Genomic DNA, 12,711 nt, shown 5'->3' with positions numbered 1-12,711 from the left:
TTTATTTTTTTAATTGGTTTTATATATTTTTTTGATTTTGTTTCTATTTTCTTTAAATTTTTTTTAATTTTTTTTTCCTTTTTTTAATTATATTATATTTTTTGTTTTGTTTTTTATATTTTTTAATGTTTTTTTTTAATTTTCCCTTTCTTTATTTTTTTCCATTTTTTGCTTAATTTTTTTTTTTTTTATTTAAACTTTTTTATTTTATTTTTTTTTTTGAATTATTTAAATTTTTTTTTATTTTTTTTTTTTTTTGAATTATTTAAATTTTTTTTTATTTTTTTTTTTTTTTGAATTATTTAAATTTTTTTTTATTTTTTTTTTTTTTTGAATTATTTAAATTTTTTTTTATTTTTTTTTTTTTTTTGAATTATTTAAATTTTTTTTTATTTTTTTTTTTAATTATTTAAACTTTTTTATTTTATTTTTTTTTTATTAAATTTTTTTTATTACATTTTTTTTTTTTATTAAATTTTTGTTTTATAATTTTTTTTTTTTACTTTTTTTATTACATTTTTTTATTTTTGTTTTATTTTTTTGCCAAAACATTTTTCACTGGTTATATAATAAAAAATGTACAGAGTTTTGTTAGAATAAGCTGACAATTATACTAAATGTTATTAGCATTAACTGTAAGTGAAGTTGATTGCAAATCAGCTGTTTACATACGCGATTGTCAAAATGTAAGAAATAATATACAAGTAAATATAGTAATATAGTAACAGTAAAGTGAAAGTTTTATTAATTCAGTTTTTACATAAATATACATATGCATAACATGCCGTATCAGTCTTTTTTGGTTTTCTAAATTAGTTTCACAAATTATAAAAATAATATAATATTTATAATATAATGGTCAAATATGAAGTTAATAAGCGCACATGCGAAAGTTGCTCGCACTTAATTTAAAATTTTATATAAAATTTCAAGCTTACTTCATGAAATAAGCCAAAAGTATGTAAGATAAAGCGCAGAACAACAATGCTGCTTTCACACCAACCGCTTTGCCGGCAGCACTCACACATGGCGGTAGCGTTGAACTTACTTCCGTACTGCTTGGCGACGTCGTAACTTCCGTGGTGGTTGTCAACACTGTTGCTGCCATTGTTGTTGTTGTTTCAATTAATGACGGCATCAACTCTATTTGTTGCAAACATTTGAAAATTATAAATTCACATCCAAAAACTAATTTATTTACCTGACGCATACGATGAGTACATAATAGCGCTATTAACATCTTGCTGATAAGGCGCTGAGTACATAAAGTCATTTTGATGCAAAGCTAACATTTCCTCACTCGCGATAATGCCATAAATCCAATCCACATGTGGCCCAACAGCGGTGAAAATCGCATTAAACGGCTGTTGCTCCTGTTGACAATTGTTGGTATTTTGGTTGGCTGTTGTTGTAGCAATTGTGTGCGAGAATAAGGCAACCAATTGACTGCGCACTATCAGACCTGTGCCATAATCGTTATTAAATGAGGGAAAATCGCTGGGGTACTGAAATTGTTTGCAACACACAAGTGAGGTTAGTTTACATAGTAGTGGAGTTACAAAAATGTAATGCTGCATTTAAAATAAAATAAGAAAGCGATTGCTTATACATATGTATAAGTATCTATGTACCTCACAATCCGGTCCGATCGCATATGGATATGTGTATGGATAACGCACGCAAATACTTTCATTGCCTAGTGCGGACGTCTGTGCGCATTGTTCGTTGGGTAATATTTGTACACCCTCTAATAGCATGGAGTTTGGGTCCACATTTAATGACTGTAAAGTGTGGAAAATAATGCAATTAAACTTACAACGCATAATTTTAACTAAAATGTGTTTAAATGTTTTAATGAATGCTTTTATGATGAGTATGACTTGCAATTTACTATAGTTTATATCATTTAGATAGAGATAGAGTTATCCAGCACGGGCGTATCAACTAGCACGTTTTAAAACTATTTGTAATGGTAGTTACGGGTTGTAAAACTTCTCTCGAATTGTTGTCATTTGATAAACATTAAATAAAGTAAAGAAATATTTACGTATGAGTTAGCCTGTTTTCTACAAGTTCGTTCTTATCACAATTCAATGACAATGTTTACGAAGATTGTGTGTGCATTATACCAGATTTCCAAGTGCACTGGCCAAATGCAAATGATGTATGGCTTGACTTTTAAACAAAATTGTTTTAAAACATATCTAGGTTATGTCCTTAAAAATTTATTCGCAGCGTCTTTAATTAAATTGATCGCAGTTTTCTGTATTCGCATTTTCATTCGCAAAAGACAAAGAAGCCAATTTGTTCATCCTTGGTTTTTATTAAAAGTGATTGTCAGCAAATGTTTTCTTACATAATTTGCGTTCAATCATGGTAATCTTATATTCCATCACTTTACAGCAACACTTTGACACTTCAAATAAGATTATCGCATATGTGCATACAAAATATTTATTATGAAACGCTTGCATTATTTATACTTTTGATCCGTAAATTTCGCAATTGACCGTTTCCATGTGATAAACAGCATTTTAAAAGCAAAGTCGAGCGTAACGGACGTACATATGTTGCTTACGTATTGCAAATATTTTCGAAGACAACTTCTCATAAATGACAGTCTTATTTGAGTTCCTGTCGTTTATTTGACCTACTATTATGCAGAACAAAGGCATTAATATCAACAATTGATCATATTATACGCACTCCTTTATCAGTGTCGGAATATTTAAAAAATAAAAAATGTAAATTATTTTCAATACAATAAATGCAAGTACATATACATAAGTATATACATATGTATGTATTTATATAGTAATCATAAATGATCTTTTTGATTTTATAAGCAATTTATGAAATTATGAATTTTACAGGGATCTTTCGGAGAGATAATATTTATGCCGTAAATAATGTTTTAAAATTTCATAAATTAAAGAAAAATGAACTGAACATATAATGTTAGCTCAATCAATAACAAAATAATTTGTTAAGCATCCAAAGATCTAGGAACGGTCAATTTTTATAACCTTAAGGAGTTAGGGGTAGTCAGGATTTTCAAAAAAGTTATTTTTTTATGCATTTTCGTTAAGTGTAATATCTAAAAATATTCTCTGAAAATTTGAAGTTGATCCGATAATTATTTACTTTTTGAGTTATTCGATAAATAACAAAGAGCGCTCGGGCACTACAAAATGCTAGTGTGAAACTTCAAATGCGTTTTTCTCAAAACTATGCTTTTTGAACTGGGGACAACTGTAACTTGAAAACCGCTCAGTAGATTTTAATGAAATTTTAATCGTTTTTAGAAAATCTAAAAAAAAAATTTCCTAAGGTCGCGATTTTTATTAAAAAAAGAAAAAAAAACAAAAAAACTTCGATCAGGCCCAGGATTATCTATTTATAAAAATAATTTCTCTTATCCGATTGATTTTAGATGAATCTCCTAGGACATATGATTGTCACCACAAGGACCTTTTTTTAGAACTGGGTCAACACAAACAGCTATAACTTTCGAAATTATATGTTTTTTTTTTAATTTTCGTGAAAATAACCTGATTTAATAGCAACAAAAAACTACTGAAAATTCTCATTTTTTCGTGTCTCTGATTAAAAACATAACACTTAAAAGCAATTAACTTTGAGATCACATAGTTGAACTTCTAAGATTGATAAGTAGAACTAAACATTTACAAAATCCCTTTGATCAGTCTCCCTCAGTTCAATTTTATAATGAGTTTTTAAATTTCTAAATTCGTTTAAATGATTAGCATAATCGCAGGACTATATTTTAGCAAAATGAGGAATCTATAAAAAACTATATTGATGATTGTTAGCTGATTATATATGACAACAATATCAATAAATTGATTAATTTAAATCCCAGTCAAGGTAAAAACTAAAATAATTAAATTTAAAAATTATAATTTTAGATAAATCCATCAGCCGATCGCACACGGATACCTTTAAAATGGTAATAAAAATGTTTGGAAAGATAATCCAAACAGTTAATACAGAATGAATGATATGAATATTAATATATTACTTCACCTCAAAAAGCATATACTAAAATCGATCAAATAGAACGATATGTTGTTTAACGGTAAAACTTATATAACAGAATACACACCGGAAATCCTGCCATGTATAAACCATTCTCCTCATAAACATAATCATCCATAATAATCCACTGGATATCAGCGCGTTGACCCAGTGGCAGTGTCGTATCCAGGCGCAGTATGGCCAAATTATTCGCCAATGTGGTGTAATTGAAACCGGGCGCAATATTAATCTCCAACACATCGAAGGTATTCAACATGTTGTAAGTGCCAGCAACGCCTGGCACCACAGTGATCTTTGACGATGGAATGCGCACCGGCGCGCCACTCTCCTCAACCACCGACGACTGATAGTACGTACAACTGGCGGCGGTCAGTATCAAGCTGCTCTGCACAATAACACCGTTACAATAGTGTATGGGCGGCGCGCGTGGATGCAGCGACACATACAGTGACACTTGATACGGCGGCTGCGATGCGCTGTAAGCGCCACTAAAGCAAAGCAACAATAATTGCAGGATAATTAATGGCACTCGAGTTTTGTGTGTTGGTGGCAACATTGTTTTTTTTTGTTTTATTTACACTTTTTCTTTTGTTAGTTTCACACTGCACTTACAGGACACTGATATCCGTTGTATTTGCTTGTAAAAAAATTATTATTTTTTTTTATTTTTTTAAGATTTTAAGCGCACTTCTGGCCGTTTCAACGTTCAATTGCCTATTGCCTTAATTCCTACCGCCACATGGCATAATATACGCACGATCACCGCTGGCTGTCTGGCTGGCCAGTCAAATTGATAAAAGTGCGCCCGTAATTTGTGTTGCATTTGTTTGTTCATATGGCTAGCGCTAGCGGTTTGCTATGAAGTAACCGTTAAGTAGCGCGAAAGCTCAACTTTTTTGTAGCTCTTTCTTATCTCAGTCACAAATTGATATATAAAATGTTAATATTTACATCCAAACTACATGTCGGCGCTAGCATACAGTCAAAAACCTGCATATATACATATGTACATATATAAATATATAGTATATTTCATGTGTATTAAACTCTTACTTTGATTTGCCACCGAATTGAGTGATAATTTAAGCGGTAGATCAACAAATGCCATGCGAAAATTCTGCGAATTTTTTTTAATAGTTTTAATTTAAAAAATTTATAGCGCGAATTTCGTGAAATACAATCAGTAAACTAAAAAATTCTAGTTAGTGTTTGTAATTTATTGGAGCGCAAGCGTAAATATAATAACTCAGCGATCACTCATATAAGCAGCAAGTATACGCCCGGGCATCCCATACAGCTGTACAGAAATACATATGTTTGTATGTATATTTCACATAAGATTTCCCATCAGCACCGCAATCGCGACATACACAGCAGCAGCAGATAAATATTTAAACTGACTAAAGAATAAAAATATTCCCTTCTTTCGCTCGCTACCAAAATGTGATGCGAGCAAATATTTCCCAGTTTCACAACTCATATATATACATATATATATACGAGTATACCTTAAGATATATATTTTAATATTCCAGACAAACAACAAACACCCTATATGTGTATGAATTTCTTGGAATTTGGCCCAATCTTTAAGCAATACATACATATATACACATATCGGTGTGTTGACAAATAATTTTTAGAAATTCTAACTAAATGTTTTTATCAAAAATATGCACTTATCTATTTTGCCAAGACCACCCTTGGAAACTGTGACTCAGTGAACTGAACTTCGAGCCCACACACCAATTGTAGTTGTTTGTCTTTTGTTTTTTACTCTTTTTCAGCCTGTCCGTTACTCCGTCCGGCCATATCTTCTTATTCTCTTAACTATCCAATAATTGCCACTCACTGCGTACCGCTGCAGCCGAAACAATTGGTTTTCGGCAACGACAAAAAACAAGCTGGTACGATGAGGAGTGCCGTCTCGCAGCGGAGAGAAAACAGACTGCCTACCTCGCAACATTGCAAACGACCACAACACGTGCGGGATGGGATAGATACCGAGAGCTGAAGAGGGAAGCGAGACGCATTTGCAGACAAAAAAAGAAAGAGGCCGAAATGCGTGAGTACGAAGAGCTTGAGAAGCTGGCAGACAGAGGGAATGCTCGAAAATTTTATGAAAAAATGAAGCGACTTAACGAAGGTTTCAAGACCGGAGCATCCTCATGTAGAGACCAAGGTGGTAATCTGGTAACCGATGTCCAGGGCATACTGGGATTATGGAGGGAACACTTCTCCGACCTGCTGAATGGCAGTGAGAGTACAACACCAGGAGATGGCGAACCCGATCCCCCAATCGATGACGATGGAACAGATGTTCCATTACCCGACCATGAAGAAATTCGAATAGCAATTACCCGCTTGAAGAACAACAAAGCAGCGGGGGCCGATAGATTACCGGCAGAACTATTCAAATACGGCGGCGAAGAACTGATAAGGTGCATGCATCAGCTTCTTTGCAGAATATGGTCGGAAGAAAGCATGCCTGACGATTGGAATCTCAGTGTGCTCTGCCCAATCCATAAAAAAGGGAGATCCCACAATCTGCGCCAATTACCGTGGGATCAGCCTCCTAAATATCGCATACAAGGTTCTATCGAGCGTATTGTGTGAAAGACTAAAGCCCACCGTCAACAAACTGATTGGACCTTATCAGTGTGGCTTTAGACCTGGAAAATCGACAACTGACCAGATATTCACCATGCGCCAAATCTTGGAAAAGACCCGAGAAAAGAGGATCGACACACACCACCTTTTTGTCGATTTTAAAGCTGCTTTCGACAGCACGAAAAGGAGCTGCCTTTACGCCGCGATGTCTGAATTTGGTATCCCCGCAAAACTAATACGGCTGTGTAAATTGACGTTGAGCAACACCAAAAGCTCCGTTATGATTGGGAAGGACCTCTCCGAGCCGTTCGATACCAAACGAGGTTTCAGACAAGGTGACTCACTATCGTGCGACTTCTTTAACCTGATGCTGGAAAAAATTATAAGAGCTGCAGAGCTAAACCGAGAAGGTACAATCTTCTACAAGAGTGTACAGCTCCTGGCGTACGCCGATGATATTGATATCATCGGAAGCAACAACCGCGCCGTTTGTTCTGCTTTTTCCCGCATGGATAAGGAGGCGAAGCGAATGAGTCTGGAGGTGAATGAGGACAAGACGAAATATCTCCTGTCATCAAACAAACAGTCGGCGCATTCGCGTCTTGGCTCCCACGTCACTGTTGACAGTCATAACTTCGAGGTCGTAGATAATTTCGTATACCTGGGAACCAGCATCAACAACACGAACAATGTCAGCCTCGAAATCCAGCGCAGAATAACTCTTGCCAACAGGTGCTACTTTGGACTGAGTAGGCAATTGAACAGTAAAGTCCTCTCTCGACGAACCAAAATCAAGCTCTACAAGTCGCTTATCATTCCCGTCCTGCTTTACGGTGCAGAAGCTTGGACGATGTCAACATCAGATGAGACGACACTAGGAGTTTTCGAGAGGAAAATTTTGCGCAAGATTTATGGTCCTCAGAACATTGGCAACGGCGAATACCGCAGACGATGGAACGATGAGCTGTACGAGTTATACGACGACATTGACATAGTTCAGCGAATAAAAAGACAGCGGCTACGCTGGCTAGGTCATGTTGTCCGAATGGACGAAAACACTCCAGCCCTGAAAGTGTTCGATGCAGTACCCGCCGGAGGAAGCCGAGGAAGGGGAAGGCCTCCACTCCGTTGGAGGGACCAGGTGGAGAGCGACCTGGTTACACTTGGGATCTCCAACTGGCGCCGAACTGCGAAGGAGAGAGACAGGTGGCGCACTATCGTCGATTCGGCTATAACCGGCTAAACGGTTGCAACGCCAATCACATACATACATCCAATAATTGCCGGGTTTAATTAATTTAGAATATAAATAAATTCGAGTTCGTTTTGACTTGGTAGACCCGATTGTTGTGCGAACGGTTCGATGAAGCTTTAACGAGCATAAAAACCCTGCTAACTTGGTGGAATAAGTAAGTCAGAGTTATAAAATTTTGTGAAATGGACGACATATATTTACTTCAGAATACCCTCCCGACCTATGATAGCACAGGTGTTACCGAAAATTACTCCACAAATGAAGTTTCGAAAACTGGGCTATATCGGCTTATATCTGCTTCAAGTCCCCGTGTATAAGTGTCTAATATACTATTCTCACCAAAATCTACTAGTCTCCATCCTTCACTCTCTCGTTTCACACAGTTAAAGCAGCTTCTTTTTTAGGCTCTTTTGTTGTTAAAACGGTTGGCGTAAACTTAGTTTTCATCCAAGCTGAGGCTTAGGAAACGAGCGATTTCGAAAGGATCGGGCCATAGAGAAAGTGGTGTTAGATGAGTCGGGTTTTGTTGGGCATGTAAAGATATGGTATTATGCATTAGTATTGTAGTTAGTATTATGCAGTGATTCGTTTCATGGAGGACATATATTCAGTATGCAGGTGCTTATTCTGGAAAAGTAGGTATTTAACCCGCTACAATACCCAGAGCGAAGTTGTACCAGGATGATTCTTGTTTACGAGGCAACTCGAGCTTGTTGTCTGCAATAGGCGGCGGTTTGACACCTAAAACTCCATTCCCTGACGTACGAAGTCTGGTCGGCGTACTATAGGAATGACTTCTTATTGCACTTGGGAGGCTTCCAGTAAATGACTACATGAGTGATTTCGACGAAAGCACCTTAGTAGAAATCGCTTGGTGAGCAATTCATTATGCTTCTTCACTACCTAGCAAGGCAGCTTCATTGTGTAAATGGAGCAGATTCGAGCCCTTGTTAGATTACTTCGAAGATAATTAATTTGATTGCCGTAACTTAAACGAGTATACAAAAGTGGCTTGTCTTTCGAGATTTATCAGATATTTTAGAGATCAGAAAGATATGCCTGAAGTCTTTGGATTTGTAAACTTTTATGAACGATTTATCTTGAATTAATTTATCTATCCAGCGTTAGCCAAGTAACCTGACGGAATTTACACTTGTTCATACCGTTGCAAGCTTTCGTTGGCACTACGAAAGCTTTCACTTAAACATGTTTCTCCGAATTTTCCTAGACTTTTTGTAAATCATATTATTAGAGGATACACTTGCTTTCATGTTAAAAATTAAAAAAGTAATGCACTAGACTTAACATGAAGAAAGTTAGTGCAAAGCTGTCAAGATAATGTGCGTCACACATTACAATTTTCCTTAGTAGTTTAAGAGCTGCCTTTAATTTTGTAGAGATGACTTTAGTAAACACCTGCATTACAATAATATTTGCTTAATAAATCCAGAGAATTTAAAATATGTGTGCCGTATATTTCGGAAGTTGTGGTATGTTCTAAACAAACTACTATAATACCATAAGATATATCCATGTTTGGGTTCATATGAATCAGCAATCAGGAAATGGGAAACTATTAAACAGAGACAGACAGAGGGCGGACCCTTTTCATCTCGAATTGGTTTAATTGATAAAAAATGTTTGACCTTTCAACATTACACAAGGAAATCTTAGAATTAAGTGAGAGTGAGCGTAGTTATTTTCACCCATTTCATACTGTATAACGAAGTCCTGAAGAGACATGTCTTATATCGATATACAAAAAGGCCTATTAGTGGGCGGGTTCATGCCCACTTTCCTCAATGTTTTTCTTTAACCACATATGTCCCGTTTTACATGGATCTTTTGAGCCCATTTTAATTATAGCCCCTATAGGTTTTCGCTTAACCGCATTTTGTGGTCGCGTTTCAAGTTTCATCAAGATATCTCAATTTTTACAATATCCGGAATTCAACTCATATTGTCATCCTTATCATTTAGAAATTTCTTTCTTTGAAATTTTATATATTTTGTGTTAAATTTAACTCATTATTTTTAAATTCTAATATTTCGGGAACATAATTTTGTATAGTTATCATTTAGTATGAATATCAATACATTCTTACACTGATCCAAAATCACACATTTTACGACAATGCATGTTGGTCTAGTCTCGAAAAATACGGAAATACCTCAGTTACATCTGTTTGTATGTATCTACTCATCCTTAAACTACACTCAGCAAGTTTATAAACCATTAACTGCACAGGTATGTCAGACAGGTAAAGGATATTTTGCATTTTGTATTTGCAATCCTCTATCAGGTAAACAATTTTTGAACTCTAAGTTCTCAATTCAGTTTTGCATTGTGTGTCAAGCAAGATTGTCTAAAATTACTATGGCGGTGTATAAATGCTTATTTTTGTTTTTAATAATATTGATTGTTGAATTTAAAGTAATCTCAACAGCGCCAAATGTGGCAAATACAAAGCAAAATGTCAGTTTAAGGTAAATAAAGATTTTGTTTTGAATTTTAATATTGTATGATTAAATATAATTTTGAAATTTACAGCATAACTGAAGATTATAAAGCGCTTCGTAACGATGCACAGTGGTTTTTCCAACATATTGAAATCATAGCTGACTCATTGGTGCAATTTTTACCGATAGTAAATAAGGAGGGCAGTAGATCCTTAACAGCGACTACAAATAATGCGTGAGTGTAAAAATTATATGTATATACATATATTTCAGAAAAATGTAAAATTATGCTTCTAATTATTAAATATTTTGAAGTGATTTGCATACGGCAAAATAATATGTAATATTCGTCTTTCATATACTTATGGGCATTGATATAAAAATTTAGAACTAATATTAAATAATTTCTTATTATAGCACCTTTGTGGAAAACACACGACTCACTTTACTGCTCGGACTACGTCATGTGCTGGTGGGCATTAAGGAAATTTCAGTCGCCTTCCAAAGTCGTTTAACTGGTGACCATGAGCAACAACTGCAACATTTGTAAGTGAAAATCACACACACACTTACCGCTTTATACTACTTTTAGACCATTTTAAATTTGTAAAATTTTCTCAAAATCATTACAGAAAAACAGTCGCCCAATTGCTGCAGGATGTCATACGCTTTGCTAAGCAATGGTTTTCGCTGCTTCGTAATAGTCTTGCGGAACTATTTCGCATTTACAACCGCTATATACCAGAAGTATTGCTTGGCAAATGCTTTGGAAAATACATTACAACTGCTTATCCAGATCGCAGTTTCTATGAGTACCCCTTCATACTGCTAAGTGAGGTTATCGACTTCGGCGCTACTTATCTACAGAGCATACCAATATATGATGTAGCCGATGAAAATGCTACTACGCCATTAGCTGTGGAAGATATTTCAGATGAACAAAACGAAATTTGGCCCAATGATATGGAAAAGTATTCAAGAAGTATTGGTGTGGCAATAGATGAGAGCGCGCAAACAACAAACACCCAACATCCATGGCAGAAATGCTTGAAAATGTACGCAGCGGATAGTATTTCGAGACAACTGAAATTATTTTTCATTGGTGATTAAATTTGTCACAATTTTTTACGAAATATTTATTTGTCAACAAATTTCATGTTGTCACATATTCATAATAAAAAAAAAAATAAAAACAAGAAATTATTTAGTTTGGAATTTATACTAAACGCGTATTTTATTCGTTTTTTTGTTTTGTTGTTTTCTTAATTATAATGAATTTTTTCATGCACAATATTCCTGGCTTAAGTTGAAAGTGAAAATACTTCCAGTGCTCTCGTTTACACATTTGTGTTATTTCGTTACAAATATTTAATGTTTGTTAAAAAAATAATTAAATGATAAATCTCAACTCTGCATACCACGTTAATAATTTAACTGGGTGTTAACAGTGGCAGTTTAATTTGATTGAGTGCTGGTAGAGAATAACGCCAAAGCACCACTAGCCAACCCAATGGAGAAAATATAATTTACCAAAGGTGAGGAGTTCTTCAACAGGAAAAAGCTAATGAAGATGATAATGGCCAAGAAGAGTGCATTGTTGTAGAAGATTGAGAAAGTGGTAGCTTCATAATCAGCAACTTCATTCTTTTTCCACAAAATGCGCTCATCCTTCTCCTTGCGTGTGACTTTCTTATCATCACCAATTTGACGGTTAATCTCCCGTGTTACGGCATCTTCGCGACGTACGGCGATTTTATGTTTAATCTGGAATTTAATGTTGCGATATGCCATAGCCATAAGATAGGTGCTAGCGCCAGTCAATAGCACAAAGAAAACTGCGCTCGACAACAAATCCATATTGTGCACACGCCAAAAGAGCCCTAAATAATAGACATAGAATTAGTATAAAGGAATTTCGAATGCAGTTGTCTTCTTTGGCAACCGGCTACGTGTCACCACACTCACATATAGGTAGCGCCGATACGATGAAGGCATTGCTGTAGAATAGCGCAGATGATTTGGTGCTCACATTACGGCTGAAATCTTGCAGCAGCAGTTCCTCTTCCTTGGTGAAGCCCGAAGATTGTACTTTTTGTTGCTTTGCTGAACCCATTTTATTTAAGTTACAACACGGTTGTTATCAAATTGAAAACACGTACACAAAACTTTTGAAGCAAATAACCAACTATAGCCAATTGGAAGAAGTGAAAGCAATGAAATGAACGAAGTGACGGTGGCACGAATAAACTCCGTGACGTGTTAAACTGTCAACGAATTGTTGACACTTCGGCAGTGAGGCGACATCTATGTGTGACAATTCATGCACA

At 35.2% G+C, this 12,711-nt stretch overlaps 3 protein-coding genes across 3 annotated transcripts; 1 reads left to right on the top strand and 2 right to left on the bottom strand.

Moving 5' to 3' along the window:
- Window positions 1–709: 709 nt before the first annotated feature.
- Window positions 710–4,819, bottom strand: LOC105217087 (uncharacterized). The gene is made up of 4 exons (XM_011191920.3): window positions 4,127–4,819; window positions 1,632–1,781; window positions 1,202–1,505; window positions 710–1,143 (listed from the first exon to the last, which is right to left on the bottom strand). The coding sequence occupies exons 1-4, from the start codon at window positions 4,613–4,615 to the stop codon at window positions 935–937; spliced, it is 1,152 nt and encodes a 383-aa protein (XP_011190222.2). The 5' UTR covers window positions 4,616–4,819; the 3' UTR covers window positions 710–934.
- A 5,456-nt stretch (window positions 4,820–10,275) lies between these two features.
- Window positions 10,276–11,823, top strand: At5g50450 (uncharacterized). The gene is made up of 4 exons (XM_011191921.3): window positions 10,276–10,411; window positions 10,476–10,619; window positions 10,802–10,930; window positions 11,017–11,823. Exons 1-4 carry the CDS (start codon window positions 10,302–10,304, stop codon window positions 11,492–11,494), a joined length of 861 nt encoding a protein of 286 aa, XP_011190223.3. The 5' UTR covers window positions 10,276–10,301; the 3' UTR covers window positions 11,495–11,823.
- LOC105217089 (translocon-associated protein subunit gamma) lies at window positions 11,585–12,617 on the bottom strand. The gene is made up of 2 exons (XM_011191923.3): window positions 12,350–12,617; window positions 11,585–12,264 (listed from the first exon to the last, which is right to left on the bottom strand). Exons 1-2 carry the CDS (start codon window positions 12,495–12,497, stop codon window positions 11,840–11,842), a joined length of 573 nt encoding a protein of 190 aa, XP_011190225.1. The 5' UTR covers window positions 12,498–12,617; the 3' UTR covers window positions 11,585–11,839.
- Between the last annotated feature and the right edge of the window lie 94 nt (window positions 12,618–12,711).

Source organism: Zeugodacus cucurbitae, chromosome 3 (genome assembly GCF_028554725.1).
Source record: "Zeugodacus cucurbitae isolate PBARC_wt_2022May chromosome 3, idZeuCucr1.2, whole genome shotgun sequence".
NCBI lineage: Eukaryota > Metazoa > Arthropoda > Insecta > Diptera > Tephritidae > Zeugodacus > Zeugodacus cucurbitae.
Note: the sequence above shows the minus strand (reverse complement) of the source record. Positions and strands in the feature narration are given on the sequence as shown.